Raw genomic sequence first — 27,555 nt, 5'->3', positions numbered from 1 at the left:
GATTCCGATAAGCCCTCTGCCTGCAGACCCCCACAACCACTGGCCAGGGTTGTGGGGAAGAGGCTCTTGTCCTTGAATAATTTTTCCCATCATGGGTGTGAGTGGGGCCCCATGTCAAGTTTTGACTAAAGGCCTCACAAAGTAGAGAACCGCCTCTGCTCCCAAACAAAATTTACATCCTTTTTTCCCAACAAATAGAGCTTTCTTTTGGTTGTTTTTGATTACCTTTGCGTTTTTTCTTTTTTGTATTAACAAAAATAGAGCGTCAATTTTGAAAAGAAGCAATATTTTTAACTTTTTGCAATAATAAATATTCCCCAAAAATATATAAAAAAACTACCGTATATACTCGAGTATAAGCCGACCCAAATATGCTGAGGCACCCAATTTTACCACAAAAAAATGGGAAAACGTATTGACTTGAGTATAAGCCTAGGGTGTCCATCTGCATGCCTCACTGTGCCTCACTTTGTATCACTGTGTCCATGTGCATGCCTCACTGTGCCCATGCCTCACTGTGCCCATGCCTCACTGTGTCCATGCCTCACTGTGTCCATGACTAGACTTAAATTTAACATGGGAGTATATAGAAGGGGTGCCGGCTTCGAAACTTTGGTTCTCCCCGGCCATAGGTCCCCCAGACAGCAAACTTTGCACACTTGTAGAGGAGAACTGGGGCAACACGTGTGTCGGTACCGGGTCCCCAAAGTTACCGGAGAAAAGACCGTTTAACATAGGAGTCTATAGAAGGGGTGCCCGACTTTGAAAAATTGGTGCTCCCCAGGCCGTAGGTCCCCCGGACAACAAACTTTGCACACTTGGAGAGGAAGAGTGGGGCTACATGTGTGCCAGGGGACCTACGACCGGCCGGTACTGGGACCCCAAATTTCAGGAGATCAGGTGCAAAAAAGTGACTCGAGTATAAGTCGAGGGGGGCATTTTCAGCATCAAAAAATATGCTGAAAAACTCGGCTTATACTCAAGTATATACAGTCATTTTTTTTCCTCAGTTTAGGCCGATATGTATTCTTCTACATATTTTTGGTAATAAGCGTTTATTGATTGGTTTGCGCAAAAGTAATAGCGTCTACAAAATAGGGGATAGTTTTATGGCATTTTTATTTAAAAATACATTTTTTAGTAGTAATGACGGCGATCAGCGATTTTTATCATGACTGCGACATTATGGCGGACGCATCGGACACTTTTGACGCTATTTTGGGACTATTCACATTTATACAGAGATCAGTGCTATAAAAATGCACTGATTACTGTGTAAATGTGACTGGCAGTGAAGGGGTTAACCACTAGGGGGCGAGGAAGGGGTTAAGTGTGTCCTAAGGAGTGATTCTAACTGTGTGGGGGAGGGGCTTACTGTGACATGATAGTGATCGCTGTTCCTGATGACCGGGAGCAGATGATCAGTGTCCTGTCACTAGGCAGAACAGAGAGATGCCTTGTTTACAAAGGCATCCCCCCGTTCGGCCGTTCCATGACCCGATCGCGGGACACCGGGGGACATTGAAGCCTCGGGTCCCGCAGGCGCGGTGACTGCAGCGGGTGCGTGCACGTGCCCGCAAGGCGGCAGATTCAAACCAATGTATATATACGTTGCTTTGCCTGCCCGCGCCATTCTGCCGAGTCCCGACGTATAAGTGCGTGAGGCAGTCGGCAAACAGTTAAGGACAGAAAATAAACTTCAAGGAGGCAACCAGTATTGGTATACCATTTTTTTTTATTGTGGAATTCAAAGAAGAACTGACGCATTTCGTATTCCATAAATAGATAAAAAAAAATACCAGGTCACAAGCGCTCTGTAGAAAAGGAAAACATCCGTATTCAATTACAGCAAAGAAGCATCAAGGAGCCAACTGCTATTGATATATTGTGAAGTTATTTTTATTGTGGGATAAAAGTAGAGATGACTCGTTTCTTTGTTCCGTAAAAAAGGGCGAAAACAAGGAGTCATACGCACACTATGACAGAGAATGGGACATCGTCTGTGTCGTGTTCTATAAATAGATGAAAATAAGCGGTCATCGCTATCACTTTGTAGGGAGGGACAATGTCTACCCACTAAAATCGCTCCGCTTTAGCTCGCAATTGCCAAGGTTTCTGCTTTTCTCTACGCTTCTTGCATATTTTTTTTTTCAACATCGTCGCTCTTTTTATGTTTATAGCGCAAAAAATAAAAACCGCAGAGGTGATCTAATACCACCAAAAGAAAGCTCTATTTGTGGAGAAAAAAAAGGGTAAAAAATTGTAATTGGGTATGGCGCCGCACGTCAGCGAAATTTTCGGCTGAAACAGCGCAGTGCCGTATTGCAAAAAATGGCCTGGTCATGAAAAGGAGCAAATCTTCTGGGGCTTAAGTGGTTAATATAGATATTTATAGCGCTGCACTTTATTTTATCCATACATTAACATTGTTTGTTTGTCTTTTTGTTTTACATTGTCATAAAACCCCAAAAATGATATTCCCCTTCCCACACACACACACGTAAGTCCCGCCCACATATCTAAACACCGTTCAAACCACACATGTGAGGTATCGCCTCGTGCGTTACAGCGCAAGCAACAATTCTAGCACTAGACCTCCTCTGTAACTCTAAACTGGTAACCTGTAAAAAAAAATTAAGCGTTGCCTATGGAGATTTTTAAGTACCATCGTTTGGCGCCATTCCATGAGTGTGAGCAATTTTAAAGCGTGACATGTTAGGCATCTATTTACTCGGCGTAACATCATCTTTCTCATTATACAAACAAATGGGGTATATATTGTATTTTTTTTTTTTATTAAAGTGTATTTTTTTCCCAAACAATCGAATTTGAAAAACTGCTGCGCAAAAACTGTGTGACATAACACATTGCAATGATCGCTATTTCATCCTCTAGGGCCTTTTCTAATAAATATATATATATATATATATATATATATATATATATATATATATATATATATATATATATATATATATATATATAATTCATGAAATTGTTTTTTTTTTTTGTTTTTTTTAAGTGTTTGAAAAATTATTGCGCAAATGCCGTGCGAGATAAAAAGTTGCAATGACCGCCATTTTATTCCCTAGGGTGTCTGCTAAAAAAAAAACATAATGTTTGGGGGTTCTGAGTAATTTTCTAGCAAAAAAAAATATGGGGCTAGATTCAGATAGAGATACGACGGCATATCTCCTGATACGCCGTCGTATCTCTGAGTTCCGTCCGTCGTATCTATGCGCCTGATTCATAGAATCAAATTCCGCATAGATCTCCCTAAGATCCGACAGGTGTGAGTGACTTACACCGTCGGATCTTAGGCTGCAATTCCAGGCCGGCCGCTAGGTGGCGTTTCGTTTTTTACACGAGACGAATATGCAAATGAGGATTTCCACCGATTCAGAAACGAACGCCCGCCCTGCGCTTTTTTTTACGTCGTTTGCGTTCGCCTTTTTTTCCGGCGGATAGTTACCCCTGCTATATGCGGCGTATCCTATGTTAAGTATGGCCGTCGTTCCCGGGTCGAATTTTTTATTTTTTACGTCGTTTGCGTAAGTCGTTCGCGAATACGGATGGCCATAATTTACGTTCACGTCGAAACCAATGACGTCCTAGCGACGTCATTTGGAGCAATGCACGCTGGGAAATTTAGTGGACGGCGCATGCGCAGTTCGATCGGCGCGGGGACGCGCCTGATTTAAATGTTACACACCCCCTAGCTGCGGAATTTGAATTCCGCCGGGGGATTTACGATCTGCCGGCGCAACTATAGAGGCAAGTTCTTTCTGAATAAAGCGCTTGCCTCAAAAACTTGCGCCGACGGATCGTAAATCAGATAGGTTACGCGGATCTAAAGATCCGCTAATCTATCTGAATCTACCCCCATGATTTTTACATGTGGGAGAGGAGTGCCAGAATTGGCCCGGTATGAAAGTGGTTAAAAAAATAAAATAGAAAAATTCATAAGAAAGAAACGACATTTGAATAGAGCTTGCCAAGCTGTCCGATGATCCGGGAAAGCAAACAAAGCACTGTGCCTTGGTTGTACGCAGTGTACCAGGCTCTGTACTTACAAGGGAGAGGTGCACAATAACAGAGCGTCTTTTATGGAGAACATCACATAGCATAAAACGGACAGATTTACATAATATCACTGCAGTTGGAATTGCGAGGTGTCGCCGGCATTACAAATTTTCAGAACGTATCCTTCAGGGAAATCTAGAAATAGATAGAACTTAGTATTCCTTTCATTGCTCTTCTTAAAAGAAGAAAAGTTTTGGTTCCTAATAAAACAGATTTTCTGGTTATTGCGGATAGACAGAAAGTGATGAGTATTTTCCCTGAAGGAGATTGCTAGGAGAACACTGTTAGCCCGGAGGTATTATCATTTCTCTTTCTTTAATTATTTTAGTTGGGTTCACACTAAAATTTATATAACTTTATATTTCTTTTGTTGTTCCTCTTAAAAAAAAAGTTTAGGTGTTCTTAATAAAACAGATTTCCAAGTTATTGAAGAAAGAAAAGTAATAAGTATTTTGCCAGTGGAGATTGTAAGGTGTGAACACTGGCCCAGATTCAGGTAGCAATTGCGCCTGCGTAACCATAGTTACGCAGCGCAATTGCTGACTTGCGCCGGCGTAAAGAGTTCTCCTGATTCAGAGAACTCGTTACGCCGACTGCAGCCTAAAATCTGCGTGGCATAAGGCTCTTATGGGGCAGCCAATGCTAAAGGATACCCGGCGTTCCCGCGTCGCGACGTTCGAATTTTACGTTGTTTGCGTAAGTGAATTGTGAATGGTGCTGGACGCCATTCACGTTCACTTTGAAGCAAATGACGTCAAAGTTTCCCGACGGAGCATGCGTTGTACGCTCGGCGCGGGAGCGCGCCTAATTTAAATGATTCCCGCCCCGGCGGGATCATTTACATTGCGCGCGCTTACGCCGGGAAATTTTGCCGGCGCGCCCTCGCAATTTACGGAGCTACTGCTCCGTGAATCGAGGGCAGCGCAAATTATTTGCGGGGGCATAGGGCAAAATCGTTGCCCTGTGCCTCCGCAAATAATGCGCAAGTGGTACCAGAATCTGGGCCACTGTTAGCCCATAGGTGCCTTCGTTCCCTATCCTTTAGTCGAGTTCACACTGAAATGGAGAGAGCATAATATTTATTTTGCTGTTCCTCTTAAAAAAAGAAAAAAGAAATAGCTTTCTTACCATGTTGCCCCAAAAATAAGACCTACCCCCGAAAATAAGACCTAGCGTTATTTTCCAGGAGGGCTGCAATATAAGCCCTACCCCGAAAATAACCCCCGGTTTAAAATGCTTGTAAAATCCAATAATCCACTCTCTTAGGCCTCGTACACACGAGGACAACGGTCTTGGTTAACCGATGAAGCTGACTGATGGTCCGTCACGCCTACACACCGTAGGTTAAATAACCGATCGTGTCACAACGCGGTGACGTAAAACACAACGACGTGCTGAAAAAAACGAAGTTCAATGCTTCCAAGCATGCGTTGACTTGATTCTGAACATGCTCGGGTTTTTAACCGATGCTTTTGCATACTAACGATCGGTTTTGACCTATCGGTTAGGCGTCCATCGGTTCAATTTTAAAGCAAGTTCCTATTTTTTTAACCGAAGGTTAACTAACCTATGGGGCCCACACGCGATCGGTTTTGACCGATGAAAACGGTCCATCAGACCGTTGTCCTCTGGCTCTCCTGCGTACAAGGCCTTACAGTATTATATAATGTACAATGTGTGTGTTTCTGTAATATAATTGCGCGGAGGAGAGCGCAGAGCGGCGCTATAACGGAGGTATTTGGCACAATTATTTAACAGAAACACACACATTGTTCACATTGGGCATTCCTGACAGGCAGGGAGGGAGTGAGGGATAGAAGACAGAACATTACATGGTAAGACCTACCCCAAAAATAAGCCCTACTTTTTTTTTTTTTGCCAAAATTAATATAAGACCCGGGCTTATTTTCGGGGAAACACAGTAGTTATTGAGAATAGAGCAAAAGTAATGAGTGTCTTCCACAATGGATGGAGATTGTAAGGTGTGAACACTGTTGGCCTATAGGTACTTTCATTCCTTATCCTTTACTTAGTTTATTTGGGTTCACACTAAAATTGAAATAGCTCAAAATGTTTTTTCCTGTTCCGCTTAAATTTTTTTTTATAATTTAATAGTTATTGAGAAAAGAAAATAATGAGCATTTCCCACAGAGATTGTAAGGTGTGAACACTGTTGGACTTTAGGTACTTTAATTCCTTATCCTTTACTTCGTTTAGTTGGGTTCACACTAAAATTGAAAACTTAAAATTAATTTTGCTGTTCCTCTTAAAAAAAAAAAAAAAAAAAATTAGGGGCCATATTCTCAAAAAAGCGCCTATATATAGGCGGGCGTAGCGTATCTCAGATACACTACGCCGCCATAACTTAGTGAGGCAGGTCCCGTATTCTCAAAGAACTTGCGGCCAAAGTTACGGCGGCGTAGTGTAACTGTGCCGGCGTAAGCCCACGTAATTCAAAGTAGGCTAGTGTGGGCGTGTTTTATGTTAATGTATCGTGACCCGACGTGATTGACGTTTTTAACGAACGGCGCATGCTCAGTATCACGTCGACTTTTCAAATTACGCCCACTCAATGCCTAGTCGACGTGAACATTACTTACGTCCAGCCCCATTCACGGACGACTTACGCAAACGACGTAAAAAACACGACGCTGTTCCGACGTTTCCGACGTCCAAACCTAACATGACTTACCCCTGCTTTATGAGGGGTAACTTTACGCCGGCGTATGTCTTATGTAAACGACGTATCTTGCTACGCCGGGCTACACGTACGGTCGTGAATCGGCGTATCTAGCTCATTAGCATATTTGACGCGGAAATCTACGGAAGTGCCACCTAGCGGCCAGCGTAAATATGCAACTAAGATACGACGGTGTAAGAGACTTACGCCGCTCGTATCTTAGCCGAATTTATGCGTAACTGATTCTAAGGCCTCGTACACACGAGAGGATCGATCCGCTGAAATTGATCCGCGGATCGGTTTCAGCGGATAGATCCGCTGGTGTGTACGATCCAGCGGATAAAATTTATCCGCGGATATATTTTGGGCTGACCGATTTCCAGCGGATACAAATTTCTTAGCATGCTAAGAAATCTATCCGCTGGAATCGGCTCCAGCGGATCGATCCGGTGGTCTGTACAGACTCACCGGATCGATCCGTCCGAACACATCCCTCGCATGCGTCGCAATGATTCGACGCATGCGTGGATATCCTTATATGACAGTGTCGCGCACGTCGCCGCGTCATCATCACGGCGACGGCGCGACACGTCACCGCGGACGGAATTCCGCGGGGATTTTGATCTCCTGGCTAGTACAACCAGGAGATCAAAATCCGCCAGAGGATTTATCCGCGGATACGGTCCGTTTCCGTGGATAAATCCTCTCGTGTGTACCCGGCATAAGAATCCACCGCATAGATACGACGGCTCTCATTCGGACTTACGATGGCGTACATGGCGCTATGCCGTCGTAAGTCCTTTGAGAATCTGGGCCTAGGTTTTTAATAAAACAGATTTAATAGTTAGGAAGGAGTTAGAGGAAAGAAAGTAATGAGTATTTATCCCCATAGAGATTGTAAGGCGTGAACACTGTACTTTCATTCCTTATCCTTTACATAGTTTAGTTGGGTTCACACTAAAATTGATAACTTAAAATTTATTTTGCTGTTCCTCTTTAAAAAAAAAAAAAAGTTTGAGGTTTTTTAATAAAACAGAATTAATAGTTGAAGAAAGAAAGTAATGAGTATTTATCCCCATAGAGATTGTAATGCCGCGTACACACCATCACTTTATGTGATGAAAAAAAATGACGTTTTTAAAAACGTCACTTTAATTGACTGTGTGTGGGGGAAAACGTCGTTTTATGTCTTGTAAAAAACGACCAAAAAAAATTGAAGCATGCTTCAATTTTATGTGTCGTTTTTCAAAAGTGCACTTTTTACTTCACAGAAATTGACCGTGTGTAGCAAAAAACGTCGTTTTCTAAGACGTTTTTTCATCCACGCATGCCCAGAAGCTACTTATGAAGCGAGCTTCAATGGTAAAACGTGGTGAACGTAACCTCGCTTTGCAAGAACATTGTGAGAAAAACGATGGTGTGTAGGCAACTTCGTCTTTGAAAATTGAAGTTTCAAAAACGTCATTTTTGACTTCACAGAAAGTGTCGTTTTTTTTTCATCACATAAAGTGATGGTGTGTATGCGGCATAAGGTGTGAACACTGTCAGCCCATAGGTACTTTCATTCCTTATGCTTTACGTAGTTTAGTTGAATTCACACTGAAATGGGTAGAACTTAATGATTCCTTTGCTGTTCCTTTAAAAAAAAATGAAAAAAGTTTAGGTTTTTCACAGGCTTCCTAGTTATTGAGGATAGAGCGAAAGTAATGAGTATTTTTCTCACTAAAGGCTATAAAGTGTGAACATCATTAATTCTTTATTCTTTGCTTAGTTTGGTTAGGTTCACACTGGAAAGAACGTAATATTTATTTTGTGCTGTGCTTCTTAAAAAAAAAAGTTTTGGTTCTTAATTAATTTGGTTTCCAGGTTATTGAGGAAGAAGAGAATAATAAGTATCTTCACCATTTGAGATTGTAAGGCTGCATTCACACCTAGGCGTTTTCACGCCAGACGCCCGCCGATATTACAGCCTGCAATACGCTGGAGGGGTGATTTTACATTGTCGGCTATGGAGATGGTTCACATCTCCACGCCGAACGCCGAAACGCTTGAAGCTCCAAACAAGTCTCGGACCCTTTTTTTCGGGCGGCTTCGGCGTTCGGGCATAGCAATGTTAAAATCACCCCTACAGCAAAAAACAAGACTTAAAAACGACGCGTTTTGTCGCCGCAAATCGCGGGACAAAACGCCTATTTTATGTCGCCGCAAATCACCTACGCAAAGGTGTAAATGCAGCCTAAGGTGTGATCATTGTTACCCCATAGGTACTTCCATATTGTATTCTTTATGTAGTTTAGTTGAATTCACACTGAAATGGGTAGAACTTAAAGCGGAGGTTCACCCTAATAACATGTATATCTGACCAACTCCCTTATATTCGTAACAAGTACTGTCCGCAATTAGTTTTTTTTTATGCTGTACGTACCTTGTAATCCATTTTTTCAATCTACTTCTCCCCGCGGGAGTAGGCGTTTCTATGCCTAGGGGGATTGTCATCTGGGAGGTCGCCTGGACGCCATTCACGTTCACTTTGAAGCAAATGACGTCCTTGCGACGTCATTTGCCGCAATGCACGTCGGGAAAGTTTCCAGACTGAGCATGCGCCCTACGCTCGGCGCGGGAACGCGCCTGATTTAAAAGATTCCCGCCCCCTACGGGATCATTTAAATTGCGCGCGCTTACGCCGGGCATTTTGCCGGAGCGCCCACGCAATTTACGGAGCTACTGCTCCTTGAATCGAGGGTAGCGCAGATAATTTGCGGGGGCGGAGGGCAAAAACGGTGCCCTGCGCCTACGTAAAAACGGCGCAAATCTTATTGAATCTACCCCACTGTTAACCCATAGGTACTTTCTCTCCCGATTCTTTACGTGGTTTTGTTAAACTCACACTGAAACGGGTAGAATTTAAGGTTTCTTTTGCTGCTTTCCTTTAAAAAAAAAAAAAAAAGTTTAGGTTCTTCACAGGTTTCTTAGTTATTGAGGATAGTGCGAAAGTAATGAGTATTTTCCTCAATAGAGGCTGTAAAGTGTGAGCGCCATTAATTCCTTATTCTTCACTTGGTTTAGTTGGGTTCACACTAAAATGAACAGAACATATTATTTCTTTTGCCGCTCTTCTTAAAAAAAAAGAAAGAAAAGTTTTGTCTTCAAATAAAACAGGTTTCCTAGTTATTGAGGATAGAGTGCCCCTCCCGCTCCCTTAGAATAACAGCCAAGCGGCTTCTTAGCTGCATCGGTTGTTATCACTAAAAAGCTGACGCCATCTCTAAAAAGCGGTACCGGTACCGGGGTGATTCCTGCAGCTGTAGGCATCACCCCAGTACAGTGTTGCCAACCTACCAGATCGAAATTTACTGACACGACATCCAAAATTTACTGGCACAGCCAAGTTTTTACTGGCATTTCCAAAAGTTACAAAATTATAGTTTTAACTACAAATTTCAGTATTTAGGCTACAAATAAGTACAATATGCAATTAGACTTGATTTAAGGTAGATATTAAGTCAAAAAAACATATTTCTTATACTTTTTCCGATATAGTAAGTAGGTAGCTCAGGGACCGGACTCAGGAGGGCAAGAAATTAGAACGGGCAACACACAAGCATGAAATTGACTCTCACAGCGACACTGACAGCAGTGTGCAGCAGCAAAGATCCTCAACACAACACGTCCCCTCAGGTGGTCCCTCCACGCCAAACAGCATTGACAGTCCGGCTCCTGGCTTGCCTTGTTCCCTGTAACGGTCAGGGGTTAACGCCGTTTAAGATATTCCATTCCACCAACCCACGACAGCTTATCGACACTCCACAATCCAGCAGACGAACACGGCCCATAGGATTCCCCAGAAAACGAGACACACAGCTCTGTTCTCTGGTTCAAAACGGATAGATCCTTTTAATGGTAAACTCAGGCTCTTATATACAGTTTGCAACCAAATAACAATGGCTTAACTCCACCCACAACATGACACAAGGAGCCCAATGCACATCTTTAGTGAGACTTTCTGGCACCGATATAATCCACATGAGCTAATTAGCTACAGCTGACAAGTCAGACATCAAGACTCCAGCTTTTCTCACCTGCTATACAATACACATTTATCATCAATAGAAATTCACCCAAAACAGTGTTAATTAGCATCACACAATGAAAAGGTCTTTAGAAGCCAGACTAAGGCTAGTTTACAGGACAGTAGCAGACTTAATTACCCCCTTTACAGTCTATGTTCCACATTGAATGAGTCACTCTCCTATTGACCTGTTGGGTTCGGAATCAACCACCTGTAATATTTCTTTGCAGACATTCTTGAATATATTGTGGATTATCATTACTGTCCCATCTCATGTAATCCAAGATATCAGTTCTCAGTCATCCTATGCCCCTAGTGGACATAGGATGACCCTAGACACAAGAGTCATTGGTGAAGCTGAAACAGGAGTACCCCACATCCTTCAAGAGCCTCTGGGTCCCACGGGCCACACCGTTACATTCCCGTCCCTCAGATCCGGCCACTTCACTTGGCATTGACTGAACACACTGTAGAAGGCACTTGGACAGTCTTGGCCGCCTCCTCACCAGTGTCACAGCCATATTTTTTACTAGCAACCTTTTCCTCTTACTGGCATTTACTGGCAGAAGAAAATTGCCCATTTTTTACTGGCTGCCAGTAAAAATACTGATGGTTGGCAACACTGCCCCGGTATAACCCCTTCAAGCCGAGGCTGCATATGTGCGCACGCTCGGCGCTGAGGGGTTGGAAAGGGGAGAATTTTAGAGCTGTTACCGAGATTGAAGTCTACAAGCTTTTGACGATTGGATTTGGGGCTGAAAGGACAGGTCAGAGTCTAGGGTTACACGTCGTACCCTGGCATGGAGGGATTGAGGGTTGAATTTTATTGATTTTGATGGAAAAGTCATAAATGGGGGCACAGGCGGAAGGGAATATTATCAGCTTGGTTTTAGAGAGATTTAATTTAAGGAAGTGGTGCGACATCCATGCCAGTTCGGCAGGGCTGGCCCTACCATGGGACCCGATGGTACCATTGTACCAGGCAGCACTTTCAGGGGGGCAGCAAATTGCCGCCCGCACGCCATCCCATTCCGCCAGCTCCACTCTCCACTCCACTGTGGGGCTAATTGCCACCCGACCGCTCCTCCTGTTCCGCTCTCCGCTCCACTGTGGGGTTAATTACATGAATAGAGCCATAACAGGTCCTTTTTATACTCCTATATACATGTATAGAGCCATGATAGGTCCACTTTAGTTATCATGATATAAAATAATGGATGTGGGGGCATTTTGGTGGGCGTAATTTTTTTTGGGGGGGGGCAGCATTTCATTCTTGGTACCAGGCAGCACAATGTCTTGGGCCGGCACTGCAGTTCGGTAAACTCTTCAGGCAAATGTCTTACCGCTCGTCCTTCGTAGCGAGACATCTTCTCCTTTATGGCCACCCTTCGAACCTATGGACACTTTTAGAAGAAAAAAAAAAAGTATAGTAGCGCAACGCTCCCAGCAGTTCCCCCGAAGTAAGCTCGCCATTTCTCCTCTGATAATTGGCTGACTGTGATCATGTAATCATAGAGCAGCGTAGATATCAACACTGAACTCTGCAATCATTCCATCCTTGTCTCCACCACCCTCCGGAGAGGCTGGAAAATGAAAAAGCTATTTTTAGTCATTTCAATAATCAGGTTGAGACATTTGCCCTCCTTATTCCGCTCCTCCGCTGTCGCCTTCAAGTGAGTTTTGTCGTTTTTTTTTTTTTGCCTACGGAGAAATTGCTGGGGGACTAATAACATTCATAGAGTTGTGAGCGGGTGCAGCGATTCTGATGTTGTGTGACCCGGGAATAGAGAGGAAACAACAATTATCTGTGATGTGCGAAGAATACGCGGGCCGATAAATTGTTGTTATTCAGCTTTAACGGACTTTGGAGATTTTGCTGATGGAAAGACGGTCTGGCAAACAAAATAACTATTTGTAAAATAAAATCTGTACTTGCAGAGAAACAGAACTTGCCTACCGCTCCGCAATGCCAAGGAGAGGCCCATTAAACACTCTTATTGCTGCCTAAGGGGTTGGAGTTTAACCTTAAAGTGATATTAAGCCTCCAGTTTTCAAAGTATTTTCAGAAAGTGATTTACTCTTTAAAGTTGTTGTAAACCCAGCAAAGCCTCAGGTGACACCCAAAGATGAAACACATCCTCCTACGTCACTTGTACTTGTTTATCTGCCACCCTCTCTCCTCTACAGCCTTGTAAAACACAGCGATCCAAGTTTTTTTTCCTCTGCTTCAGAAGGCAGGGGGTGGGGATCGGATGTCACACACTGCACAGCACAGAGCACATAGCTGAGTGTAATCTGAGACCTGAGTGGAGGGAAAGGGCAACCCCTCCTCTACACAGTCTCATAGGGAAACCTGCACAGCTGAGGCTGCCAATCACCTTCTCCTTGCTGGGGAGGGAGGCTGTCTCCTAGGTTTGCTTGGTGTTGGCATAGGCCAGGGGTCTCCAAACTGTGGCTCTTTGCTTGCCTTTATCCAGCCCTTGGGGCCCTTTTCCTCCAACTGATACAAGACACTATTCTTTGCACTGTCACCAACAATGGGGCATAATTCCTGGTGGTGACATCAACAACAGGTGAACGATTTCTCCCATTGACCCCAAAGATGGGGCATAATTCCTCAAACTGACATCAATGCGTGGGATCTATTCTGCCCACTGACACTAACAATGGGGCACTGTTTCTCCCACTAATGCCAACAAAGGGGCAATATTCTTTCCACTGATCCCAATGATGGGCCACTATTCCCCCCACTGATACCAATGATTAAAATTGTCAATCTTGAACCCTACTGACTAAGACTGGGATGTCATTAAAGTTCATGTGCGTGTAAAGGCAGGTGTCCCAATACTTTTGGTAATATTTTGTATCTTGCATTATATAACAGGACATCTTCCTGAATGCATGTAGCTCCCTCAAATGCCAGGGCCCAAAGTCAGTAGGCAAGAGGCTACCCTGCAGTCCCCTTCAAAAAGCCCCTGTAACAATTCCCATCCTGGATTGGGATGTCCAATAAGTTTATATAGGTGACCACATACAGTAGGTTTGATGGTCTGGTGACCACATACAGTAGGTTTGATGGTCTGGTGACCACATACAATAGGTTTGATGGTTTGATGGTCTGGTAACCACATACAGTAGGTTTGATGGTCAGGTGACCACATACTGGGTTGATGGTCAGGTGACGACATACGGTAGGTTTGATAGTCAGGTCACCACATACTGGTTTGATGGTTAGGTGGCCACATACGGTAGGTTTGATGGTCAGGTGACCACATACAGTAGGTTTGATGGTCAGGTGACCACATACTGGTTTGATGGTCAGGTGACCACATACGGTAGGTTTGATGGTCAGGCGACCACATCAGTGGCCGCTGGTGCTCAAAATTTTTGGGGGGCGCAAACGAAAAAAGAAAATAAATTGCAGCCTCACTGTGCCCATCAAATGCAGCCACTGTGCCATCAATTGTCACCACTGTGCCATGCCATCAAACGCAGCCACTGTGCCATCAATTATCACCACTGTGCCATGCCATCAAATGCAGTCACTATGCCATCAATTCGCACCACTGTGCCATCAAACGCAGTCACTGTGCCATGCCAACAAACACAGTCACTGTGCCATGCCAACAAACGCAGTCACTGTGCCATGCTATCAAACGCTGCCACTGTGCCATGCCATCAAATACAGCCACTGTGCCATCAATTGTCACCACTGTGCCATGCCATCAAACGCAGCCACTGTGCCAATTGTCGCCACTGTGCCAATTGTCACCACTGTGCCCTTTAATTGTCGCCACTGTGCATATCACTGTGCCCTTTAATTGTTGCCACTGTGCCCATTGTCACCACTGTGCCCTTTGTCGCCACTGTGCCCTTTGTCGCCACTGTGCCCTTTGTCACCACTGTGCCCATTGATGCCACTGTGCCCTTTGTCGCCTCTGTGCCCATTGTCACCGCTGTACCCTGTAAAATGCACTTACCTTACTCCTTCCACGTCCCTCGATGTCTTCTCCCGCCTTGGTGACGCTTCGCCAAATCAAGTTACCGATAACCAGAATCGGGTAATCTGATTGGCTGAGACGGCCGTCAGTCTTATCCAAGGGACGCACCCCCAGTACGTTCCGAGGATAAGACATCCGGGAGCCGAGGGCTGTACTCGGAAAGCCTATCAGAGCCGCTGGCTCTGATAGGCACTTCCGCACAACCAACCAGCAGCCGTTATTCAGGTGACCGGCGCTCAATTTCAGTCCATCTGAATAGACCATCGGCAGCTGGCAACAATACCATACATTCATGCAATGCATGAATGAATGTATGTTATTAGACTCAGTTGCGGACGAGAGCCAGAGGGGGCGGCGCTCCAGCGCCCTCTATGGACGAACTGCCACTGGACCACATACAGTAGGTTTGATGGTCAGGTGACCACATACAGTAGGTTTGATGGTCAGGTGACCACTTACAGTAGGTTTGATGGTCAGGTGACCACATACTGGTTTGATGGTCAGGTGACCACATACTGGTTTGATGGTCAGGTGACCACATACGGTAGGTTTGATGGTCAGGTGACCACATATGTGTATATAAATAACTGAAATCCTATGACTTACCTAACATAATAGTTGTATAAAGCTTGTGTAGATGTGATCCTCCATAGGGAGATGGAAGCTTTATCTACAGAGAAACACGCTGACCCCGGGAAAAGTGGTTTATATAATGTTCTCGCTTTCGCTGTCACCTGCCCTCCCTGCATTGATGTCACATGTGTTCATCCTCTAGAAAGGAATTGAACGGCGGCACTTTACCAGTGAAGAAGAAAGCTTCTACTTGGCGGAATTCTTTCATCCTGGAACAATGAATGTCTGTAATAATCATTTCGGTGTCACCCGCACACACATGATCACAGTGTTATCTCCACCGCCTGGGGGGACGCGCCTTCCATCGCCTAAAACTTCAAGAGCGCCGGTGACAATTTTTTTTTTTCTTTCAGCAAATTCGCAAAGTAAGGATATAATGGCGTTTTTCTTCCTGTGATCAAATATTAATTGAATATCATATATTTTCCATAGAAACCTGTTATGAATAATTTAATTAATTATGATTAAAAAAAAAAAGAATATACGGTCAGAGAACAGCGAATCAAAGCAATAAAGTGCTATTTTGGTAAATGTACAATTTTGTGATGATAAATAATTGCCTGCTAAATTATTACTGAAGTTGGAAAGGGGAATAATGAAGAAGTGTATATGGGAGATGGAATCAGCGATCTATGTACTAAGATGATGGTTGAAGGAAATAACAGTTAAAGGTCTTCTAATAAACACAAAGGGCCAGATTCATAAAGAAGATACGGCGGCGTATCTCCTGATACGCCGTCGTATCTATGCGCCTGATTCATAGAATCAGGTTACGCATAGATCTCCCTAAGATCCGACAGGTGTAACTGTGGAATCTTAGGCTGCAATTCTAGGCCGGCCGCTAGGTGGCGATTCCATTGCGGTCGGCGTAGAATATGCAAATGACTCGTTACGCCGATTCACGAACGTCCGCTTTGCCCGTCGCTGTAAATTTACGTTGTTTCCGTAGAGATACACGTCATAAAGATAAAGCTGGGCCCTAGGTGGTCTAGCCAATGTTAAAGCGGTAGTTCACCCACAATCCCATGATTTTACCATCGAGACAGGCATTGTAGCGCGAGCTACAGTATGCCTGTCCCGATTTTTTTAACCCCATACTCACCTTGTAGTCGTCCATCGTAGATTTCGTCTCCCGCGGGGAATGGGCGTGCCTATGGAGAGGGAGGATGATTGACGGCCGGCTCTGGCGCGTCACTCTCCCCGAAGACAGCCGGAGTAGGTCTCGGCTCTTCACGGCGCCTGCGCACAGGCTATGCGCACGCGTCGTGAAGACCAAGCCTATTTCGGCTATTTCCGGAGAAGCGTGACGCGCCAGAGCCGGCCGTCAATCATCCTCCGTCTCCAGAGGCACGCCCATTCCCCGGTATCTTCGATGGACGACTACAAGGTGAGTATGGGGGGAAAAAATTCGGGACAGGCATACTGTAGCTCGCGCTACAATGCTTGATTTTAAGGTAAAATACAAATTTTTTTTTTTTTTCCCGTCGATAGGGTGAACCCCCGCTTTAAGTATGGCCGTCGTTCCCGCGTCGAAATTTGAAATTTCACGTCATTTGCATTAGTCATCCGTGAATGGCGCTGGACGCCATTTACGTTAACGTCGAAACCAATGACGTCCTCGTGACGTCATTTAGCGCAATGCACGTCGGGAAATTTTAGGGACGGCGCATGCGCAGTACGTTCGGCGTGGGAACACGCCTAATTTAAATGTCCCCGCCCCATTTGAATTAGGCGGGCTTGCGCCGGACGGCTTTACGCTACGCCGCCGCAAGTTTTCAAGCTTTGTGAATCAAGCACTTGCGCTGAAAACTTGCGGCGGAATAACGTAAAGGACATGCGTTACGCCGCCGCGATTCTACGTGAATCTGGCCCAAACTATCCTTTCACCTGAACATGCATGTCTGTATGTAGTAAAAATACACTATATTACCAAAAGTATTGGGACACCTGTCTTTACTCATGGTCCCCGTCTGGCGAGAAGTCTGCTCTGGTACTGGCATCAACTTACTCATAACAAGGTGGATGGTCCCTTTAGTGGCAACAGCTTCCCCTCTACCTCTGACCACATCTGGTTCACCGGCCGGTGGAACAGTTACTTCTGGTTGGGCTACAAGCCTGCAGTCCCAGCCCTATGCTGCTTTTCCTGCTTCTGGATAGGCCTTTAGACTAGGGTGACCAGACATCCCCGGTTTCCGGGGACAGTCCCCGGATTAAGGACACTGTCCCTGGACCAAGTCTGTCCCCGGTTTTGTCCCTGGATTGGATTTGAACAGGGGCTGGGGCAATTTTCAAAGACAGTCAGTGCAGAATTAAAAAAAAAATCTGAATTACACCCCCCCGCTGTGCTGGTCGGAGCGGAGGGAATATTTCTTCAGTTTCGGGTGCATGCCCATTCAGCTCCGCTTCGCATGTTCTTCTGCCTTGGCTCAAGTCCCGGCCAGCCGCCTGCCTGCTTATCTCCTTGCCTTCCCTGGTAGAGTGATCTTCCTCCGCTCCCCACCCAGTAGTAGCCAAGGCCCAAAGAGTAAGACTTAAGAGCCTGTGAGGCGGAGAGCAGAGAGACCTTACTTTAGACAGCCTAGCAGCCAGATGTCCCCGGGATAGGCCTTAGGCAATACAACACACGTCCACCCAGACAGCCGTCCAGGTGGCACAGAACCCCGATCACCCGACTCCACCTAAATAAATAGATTCTCCCAGCAGGACAAGGGACCTAAGAAAATCCCTGACTATTGGCTGGGACACCCATTCATTCCTAATCTGTCCTTGCCATGCCCTTGTCTTATCTAAGGGTCCCCAGCTACAATGCCACTTAGTGGCAGAAGAGAGAAGTGCAGCAATTCCAGAATTAGGAGGAAATCTATTGATCTCCTAACAATTGGCCAAGGCGACTATCACCTGGCAACTAAATTTCAAAGCAGCCCTGCCCAAACATCAGGGTGCTACATCAATATTGAACCCTACGGACTAAGACCACTTTTGAAAGTCAAGTGGTCAACTAATGTTTCGGCATTTATAAATTCCATAAAATAATTATCTTTGTTTCCATAGGCCCAGATTCACAAAGCACTTACGCCGACGTATAACAAGTTACGCCGACGTAAGTGCAAATGTGCGTCGTCCTATCTGTGCGCCAGACCCACAAACAGATATGCGCCTAAAACCAGGCTACACCCCACCGACGTAGCTTGCTTACGCCGGCGTAGGGTGGGCGCACATTTAGGCTGGGCGCATGGTGCCGCTCCCATTGATTAGCCATTCAAACATGCAAATGAGGGAAATACGGCGATTCACGAACCTGCGTGTGCCCGACGCAGGCTACGAGAGGTGCGCGTAAGTTGTACGTCCGGCATAAAGTTATTCCCCATAAAGGAGGTGCAACCCAGCAGCAGACATGCAGAGGTCTGCACCAGGGAGCACAAGCCGGCGTATTGTGCGTTGGACGTGTGTCTGGCTGGGCGTAGGTTACGTTCACGCCGTACGCAGTGATCCGGCGTAGTTTAGGCAGTTGTTCCGACGTGGTTGTGAGCAGGGGGATGCGTCCACGTCACAGGGCATGCGCAGTTCGTGATACTTATCTGTCTGGCGCTCGGCCCATCATTTGCATGGGGTCACGCCTCATTTGCATGGGTCACGCCCACTTCCACCTACGCCGGCGTACGCCTTCGAATCCCAAGCCACGCTGGCGCAGCGTTGGGAGCACTGGCTTGCTGAATGCATTGCTTGCCTCTCTGCGCTGCGTTGGCGTAGCGTACATTGGTTACTCTACGGCGGCGTAATGCGCGCCTTGCTCTCTGTGAATCTGGGTCTAAATGAACAGACAGACGTATGATGGGGAGGGGGAGGAAAGGTTGTGATTTTTGTCTATGAACTCCAGTTTTGAGCATTTTAGAAAGTTGGGGGGTGCATGCCGTGGGAGGGGGGGGGGTCTTTGCTCTGCATGAAGCCGGGACCACCTGCAAGCAGGGCTGGGTAAAAGTTGGAGGTTTGAGGGAATTATGCGCCCTTCGCTGCTGGCACGAAGCGCTTTCCTCAATTGCCATGACAACTGACAGCGAGATATCGTGGTCCGACAGCCAGGCAGATGAATGAATTGGACTCACTGTAGACAGGATCATAGCTGCCCCGTGCACAGCATTTCCCCCCGGGGGGTGAGAGAGATAAGCACACGCTGTTCCGCATCTTCCTTTCTTCTCCCTTTGCAACCCGCGCTGTTTGCCTTGAATACTCTCCCCCTTTAACTCCATCTACAATAAATGGAACGCGGAGATGTAGCCTCTGACAACCTTCTGAAGTCCCAGCATGTCCTGGGGGGGCGAGCCAAGGCTAACCATTAAGAACACTGATCATTGGAAATGGTCAGGTCCTTGAAAAATGTTCTCCGGACTCGTACAAACGCTGCGTAGCTTATGGTGACAGTTTGTTCGCTTTGAACCATGGCGCCGCACTTATCTCTGCAGAAGCGATAAATCTCAGCGGGGGGATTGGATGAAAAAAAACTCCAACCCGGGCATGGATTACTTATTTTTTGATGATGGAAGGATATCTACTGCAGTCATGTTATATTCCATGGGCTAAATTCCATAATTGTGCTTATCGTTTCCGTATTCGCTCTCCTTATACGGGAGTTTTTCCGTTATCCCGACTCTGATTGAAAGGAAGCTATTTAGGAAAAAAATTGTACCTTTACAACCCCTTTAAAGTTGCTTTTATTAGTAAAATTGGATAAAAAGCCCTACAAGCCACAGCAAGAAAAATAGGACACACTGCTGACGCGTTTCGCACTAGTACTTCGTGCTTAGTCATAGCTTATTGACTAAGTACTAATGTGAAACGCGTCAACTGTGTGTCCTATTTTTCTTGCTGTGGCTTGTAGTGCTTTTTATCCAATTTTACAAATAAAAGCAACCTAAGATATTTTTCTGGAGTGCGGCTGTCCAAACACCCTTTTTGTTCTTTCCAGAATATTCATGACCTAGGCCATTTTTTTGCGATACGGCACTGCGTTACTTTAATTGACAATTGCGTGGTAGGGCAACGCTGAACTAAAATTAATGTCCTTTTTCCCCCACAAATAGAGCTCTCCTTTGGTGGTATTTTGATCACCTCTGCGGTTTAGATTTTTTTGCGCAGTAGTGGATAGTTGAATGTCCTTTCCTAGCATCCCTCCCCCCCCCATTTTTCCTCCCAGAACAATTCTTACCCCCCCCCCAATTTTCCCACCCAACACAAATCCCCTTCCCCCGAATCTCCTTGTGCCCCTCCCCAGGGCCGATCCTAGGCAGGGTGCGCGGGGTGCACCCAGGCGCCGCAGAGGCGGGGGCGCCGAAGCTCCAAAGTAATCTCCTCCCTCCTCCTTGTATGTGTCCAGAGGCGGAGCACATGTAGCGGGTGCTGCGGTTCCCCATCCCGCTTGCTCTCTCCGCTGGCAACTGACAAGAGCGCATACCTCCCGCTGTCCCCGGAATCCAGGTTGGGTACCGCAGTGGAGCCTAGTACCGGAACACGTTCCGGTACTAGGCTCCACTAATTAATTCTGTGCACGTGGAGCAATCTCCTGTCTGCCCCGCTTCCTCTGTGTCAGCTCTTCTCCCATAGGTGGTGTGATGAGAGGCTTCTGGGTTGGCCGGAGCTGCTACCAATCATCCGTGCACTCCCAGAAATGCTCACCGAGTGCCACCCTCCTAGTAACCAAAGATGCCACGTATGCCCCGCCCCCTGTAATGTGCTTCTGCTCCCAGCGCGCCTGAGCTACAGGGATCTATTGGACAAGTACTGATCTATGGAGACACCTGCTGTGGGGGGGGGGGGGGCTCTTGTGGGGACACCTGCTGTGGGGGGGGGGCTCTGATGGGGACACCTGCTGTGGGGGGGGCTCTGATGGGGACACCTGCTGTGGGGGGGCTGAGATGGGGACACCTGCTGTGGGGGGCTCTGATGGGGGACACCTGCTGTGGGGGGCTCTGATGGGGACACCTGCTGTGGGGGGGGGGGCTCTGATGGGGACACCTGCTGTGGGGGGGCTCTGATGGGGACACCTGCTGTGGGGGGGGGCTCTGATGGGGACACCTGCTGTGGGGGGGGCTCTGATGGGGACACCTGATGTGGGGGGGCTCTGATGGGGACACCTGCTGTGGGGGGGCTGAGATGAGGACACCTGCTGTGGGGGGCTCTGATGGGGGACACCTGCTGTGGGGGGCTCTGATGGGGGACACCTGCTGTGGGGGGCTCTGATGGGGAACACCTGCTGTGGGGGGCTCTGATGGGGACACCTGCTGTGGGGGGCTCTGATGGGGACACCTGCTGTGGGGGGCTCTGATGGGGACACCTGCTGTGGGGGGCTCTGATGGGGGACACCTGCTGTGGGGGGCTCTGATGGGGACACCTGCTGTGGGGGGCTCTGATGGGGACACCTGCTGTGGGGGGCTCTGATGGGGACACCTGCTGTGGGGGGGGGGGCTCTGATGGGAACACCTGCTGTGGGGGGCTCTGATGGGGACACCTGCTGTGGGGGGCTCTGATGGGGACACCTGCTGGGGGGCTCTGATGGGGACACCTACTGGGGGACACTAATGAAGACTTCTTAAGGGAGCATCTCTGTGTTTGAGTCATAGCCATAGAAACATTTGTAAAGGGGAGGAGTTAGTAAGATGACCACGCCCATGTGGGGCGCCAGCAATATTTCTGCACCCAGGCGTCTGTGACCCTAGGATCGGCCCTGCCCCTCCCCACAATCTCACATGATACCACAGTGCCCAGGGCAGCCTCCCCTTCTGCCCACCCCTGGTCCCGGCCCTGTTAATGAATACAGAGCTGCATTGCCTTGTGTCTTTTATATCTGCCCGGAGTTCAGCTTTAAATTACTGATCCATATATTATATTTCAGGTGATGCCAAGTGAAAAAAAAAAGAATTGGCAGGCAAGCCGTGAGCTGGATTCCTCATTTGCATAGGACAATTATGCAGAGAACACCCTGGTGATTGGACTGCATTCATAATTTTAGCCCTTGAAAGGAAGAATTTGGAGGATAATTTGCAAAAACAGCTCATCAAAGCTCCACTTATTGTTTAAATAAGGCAATGGGAGTAAGAGAGCCCTGGGAGGGACTGTACTTCGCTGTTCTGAATTTCTCTCGAAGCCGTATTCCATTATACTCTCTGCTCCCGCACATGGAGATAAGGTGCAGGGGGGGGGGGGGGGGCTGCTGTCACCTTGGAATAGATATCTATCCAGGGACGTCTGACAAAACCAGCTTCTTCCTATTCTGGGCAGGTGCAGGGCATCTCATTACCATGTAGGGCACAGATGTGGCCTGTTGTAGTTCCCCTGGTGGGCCACTAGTTGCCTCGCTAGGTGGAATATGAGCTGTGACCTTAACCACTTAAGCCCCGGACCTTTAGGCAGCTAAATGCCCAGGCCAGGTTTTGCGATTCGGCACTGCGTCGCTTTAACTGACAATAGCGCGGTCGTGCGACGTGGCTCCCAAACAAAATTGGCGTCCTTTTTTCCCTCACAAATAGAGCTTTCTTTTGGTGGTATTTGATCACCTCTGCGGTTTTTATTTTTTGCGCTATAAACACAAATAGAGCAACAATTTTGAAAAAAATGCAATATTTTTTACTTTTTGCTATAATAAATATCCCCCAAAAACATATATATATAAAAAAAAAATGTTTCCTCAGTTTAGGCCAATACGTATTCTTCTACCTATTTTTGGTAAAAAAAAAACGTTTATCGATTGGTTTGCGCAAAATTGATAGCGTTTAAAAAATAGGGGATATTTTTATTGCATTTTTATTAAAAAAATTTTTTTTACTACTAATGGCGGCGATCAGCGATTTTTTTCGTGACTGCGACATTATGGCGGACACTTCGGACAATTTTGACACATTTTTGGGACCATTGTCATTTTCACAGCAAAAAATGCATTTAAATTGCATTGTTTATTGTGAAAATGACAGTTGCAGTTTGGGAGTTAACCACAGGGGGCGCTGTAGGAGTTAGTGTTCACCTAGTGTGTGTTTACAACAGTAGGGGGGTGTGGCTGTAGGTCTGATGTCATCGATTGTGTCTCCCCTATAAAGGGGATCACACGATCGATGCACCGCCACAGTGAAGCATGGGGAAGCCGTGTTTACATACGGCTCTCCCCGTTCTTCAGCTCCGGGGAGCGATCGCGACGGAGCGGCTATAAACGAATAGCCGCGCCCTCATCCCGGATCGCTCCCAGAGGGAATCCGCCCGCCGCACGCAGCGGGGGGGGGGGGTCCCGATCGGACCCCCGACCCGCGCAAAGGCAAGGACGTATATATACGCCCATCTGCCTGTATATTTTTGGGGGAGATTTATTATAGCAAAAAGTAAAAAATTTTCATTTTTTTTCAAATTGTCGCTCTATTTTTGTTTATAGCGCAAAAAATAAAAACCGCAGAGGTGATCAAATACCACCAAAAGAAAGCTCTATCCGTTTAGCCGTGTTTACATGCTGCGTTTGCGTCTAGAAGCATTTGAACATTTTTTTTTTGTTAAAATTGAAAAACGTCTGTCAAAGAAACGCTGCTAAACGCTGCTAAAACGCAAAAAAAAAAGCCTCATTTCCTCCTCTCGCGCTCTGAACCTCGTGTTCATTTTATTCCCGTTAGCTTGAAATAAGAAAAAGCTGAAACCGCTGTGCCTAGTGAGTCATAAAATAATACGTGTTTCTGTTACAGAGAAAAGTTATGTCACAGGAGGACGCCAAAAGAAAAACTGGAAAAAAGTTGAAATTCAAGGGCCGCCGTCGCCACCTCCCGTCGCTGATATAGCTGTTATTGTAATAAGCGCACCAAAGCCCGCTTGAAATAGATGTATTTGTGTGCAAATGACCGCCGCGGCCCTTTTTCGGGAAAATACCGCGCCTCGCCGAGAGTAAAAGCGCTTAGGAGACCTGACAGTCGTGGCTGAAATCTCATCGTCATCCTGTCAGCGGATCTCCGCGTGATATTCGCGCCTCTTAGCTGTGCTCCGTGTTCCTTGTGGTTAACAAACTTTTCGATGGAAAACAAATTGAAATCTACAGGAAAAAAAAATTGTAGAGGACGCTCGCTGGCAGCAGGCTTTGAACGCTGTATAAAGTTTTTTTTTCTTTTGTTTTTGTTTTTTTGCAGTTGTCTGGAGCAAACCCGGGCGGTCCACGCGCATGAGGGAGAAGAGAGCCGACTTTGTCTCCGGGTACCTGGGGGGCCGGGTGGTTGCTGTGGGAGGACTCGGTGAGTCAACCAATGATAACCTCTGTATAAAAATGGCCCGTGATCCACTTTTATGATTGGGCACTGTTTGTCCAACTGACACCAATGATGGGGCACTATTCCTCTAACTGACATCAGTGATAGGGCACTATTCTTTCCACTGACATCAATGATAGGGCACTATTCCTTCCACTGACACCAATGATGGGGCACTATTCCTCCCACTCTTACCAATGATGAGGCACTATTCCTCCCATTGATACCAATGATGGGGCACTATTCTCCCACTGACCCATGTGGTGGGTCTCTTGCTATAACAAAAGGGGACAGTTTAGAAGCTCAAGCTTAATACTATGGCAGCTCGAGTCTTAGTGGCTGAGCTGATTGTTGCTGCAGGTGCTGGATTTTTCTAGTTTGCTCTGCATACGCAAAGCACAGGTTCACCAGAAGATGTCCTCAGTCTTCAGAGGTTGAAGAATGCCCAGCCGTCATTCAACCTGAAAGACTGAGGACATACTGTGAGTGCAGGTCTGTTTAACCACATAAACAAGCCTGCACTCACAGTATGTGCTCAGTCTTTCAGGTTGGGCCTCTTGTTATAACAAGAGAGGACAGTTAAGAAGAATCTCAAGCTTAATGCCTTTGGCAGCTCAAGTCTTAGTGGCTGGGATGATTGTTACTGCAGGTGCTGGATTTTTCTGGTTTGCTCTGCATACGCAAAGCACAGGTTCACCAGAAGATGTCCTCAGTCTTCAGAGGTTGAAGAATGCCCAGCCGTCATTCAACCTGAAAGACTGAGGACATACTGTGAGTGCAGGTCTGTTTAACCACATAAACAGGCCTGCACTCACAGTATGTGCTCAGTCTTTCAGGTTGGCCCTTTTGCTATAACAAAAGGGGGCAGTTTAGAAGAATCTCAAGCTTAATACTATGGCAGCTCGAGTCTTAGCTGCTGGACTGATTTTTATTGTAGATGTTTGGTAATCAATATCTAAATAAGAGTAGCAAAGGAAAGTGCCAGCAGCTTCAGGTGCCAGATTTTTTCTGGTATGCTCTGCATACGCAAAGCACAAGTTCACCAGAAGATGTCCTCAGTCTTCAGAGGTTGAAGAATGCTCATCCGTCATTCAACCTGAAAGACTGAGGACATACTGTGAGTGCAGGTCTGTTTAACCACATAAACAAGCCTGCACTCACAGTATGTGCTCAGTCTTTCAGGTTGGGCCTCTTGTTATAACAAAAGAGGACAGTTAAGAAGAATCTCAAGCTTAATGCCTTTGGTAGCTCGAGTCTTAGTGGCTGGGATAATTGTTACTGCAGGTGCTGGATTTTTCTGGTTTGCCTTGCATACGCAAACACAAGTTCACCAGAAGATGTCCTCGGTCTTCAGAGGTTGAAGAATGCCCAGCCATCATTCAACCTGAAAGACTGAGGACATACTTTGAGTGCAGGTCTGTTTAACCACATAAACAAGACTGCACTCACAGTAGGTCCTCAATCTTTCAGGTTGGGCCTCTTGCTATAACAAAAGAGGACAGTTTAGAAGAATCTCAAGCTTAATACTATGGTAGCTCGAGTCTTAGTGGCTGGGCTGATTGTTACTGTAGATGGTTTGGTAATCAAAATAATAGCAGCAAAGAAGCAAAGGAAAGGAAAGTGCCAGCAGCTGCAGGTGCTGATTTTTCTGGTTAGCTCTGCATGCACAAAGCACAGGTTCATCAGAAGATGTCCTTAGTCTTCAGAGTTGAAGGATGCCTAGCCATCATTCAACCTGAAAGACTGAGGACATACTGTGAGTGCAGGTCTGTTTAACCACATAAACAAGACTGCACTCACAGTATGTCCTCCGTCTTTTAGGTTGGGCCTCTTGCGATAACAAAAGAGGACAGTTTAGAAGAATCTCAAGCTTAATACTATGGCAGCTCGAGTCTTAGTGGCTGGTCTGATTGTTACTGTAAACGGTTTGGTAATCAATATCTAAATAATAGCAGCAAAGAAGCAAAGGAAAGGAAAGTGCCAGCAGCTTCAGGTGCCTGATTTTTTCTGGTTTGCTCTGCATGCGCAAAGCACAGGTTCACCAGAAGATGTCCTCAGTCTTTGGAGGTTGAAGAATATCCAGTTATCATTCAACCTGAAAGACTGAGGACATACAGTGAGTGCAGGTCTGTTTATTTGGTGGGCCTCTTTTGTTGCTATAACAAAAGGGGAAAACAAAAAGCAGCCCAGATTGCTATAACAAAAGGGGACAGTTTAGAAGAATCTCAAGCTTAATACTATGGCAGCTCGAGTCTTAGTGGCTGGGCTGATTGTTACTGTAGATGGTTTGGTAATTAATATCTAAATAATAGCAGAAAAGAAGCAAAAGAAAATTGCCAGCAGCTGCAGGTGCCGGATTTTTCTGGTTTGCTCAGCATACGCAAAGCACAGGTTCACTTTAAGAGAACAAGCAGCTCCGTCTCCGCTGTACGTCCTGCACACTCCAAGAAGTGAAAGTTGTCTGCTGGCAGGCGAAGCAAAGGAGGCGAGGATCCGATTCCTAAGTGACACCATCAATACTTGTAGCTGATAAAAATAACAGCGTAGGAGAGCCAGTTTACAAGATTATCTCCTAATTTATCCCCGAACGTCTTTCCATTTTTAACTGACAGATTGCAATTAATGACTCGCATTAACCACAGCGTGCGGCTTCGTCTGGGTTTAATTATAAATGCACATTACATCGGCTTTAAATAGGTGTTTAAGCCGGCCGTGCATCCAGATTGGGCTCCTCGACCGGACAGATATAACGTGACATTAATAATGAAGAAGGGTTTCTAAAAGGGCCCGGGTTTATATTTATATTGGAATATTTTTATTATTCTC

General features: G+C 46.2%; 1 protein-coding gene across 2 annotated transcripts in view; it reads left to right on the top strand.

The window, feature by feature from the left end:
• The window catches only part of KLHDC8B (kelch domain containing 8B), a 157,327-nt gene that overhangs the window by 104,971 nt on the left and 24,801 nt on the right, over window positions 1-27,555 (top strand). For both annotated transcript variants that reach the window (XM_040358892.1, XM_040358893.1), the window contains exon 5: window positions 24,613-24,714. In XM_040358892.1, the coding sequence (XP_040214826.1) occupies window positions 24,613-24,714 (102 nt within the window). The remainder of the gene's footprint in view (window positions 1-24,612; window positions 24,715-27,555) is intronic.

Source organism: Rana temporaria, chromosome 7 (genome assembly GCF_905171775.1).
Source record: "Rana temporaria chromosome 7, aRanTem1.1, whole genome shotgun sequence".
In the NCBI taxonomy this organism is placed as follows: Eukaryota; Metazoa; Chordata; class Amphibia; order Anura; family Ranidae; genus Rana; species Rana temporaria.
The sequence above is the reverse complement of the archived record's forward strand: the minus strand, read 5'-3'. Positions and strand labels throughout refer to the sequence as shown.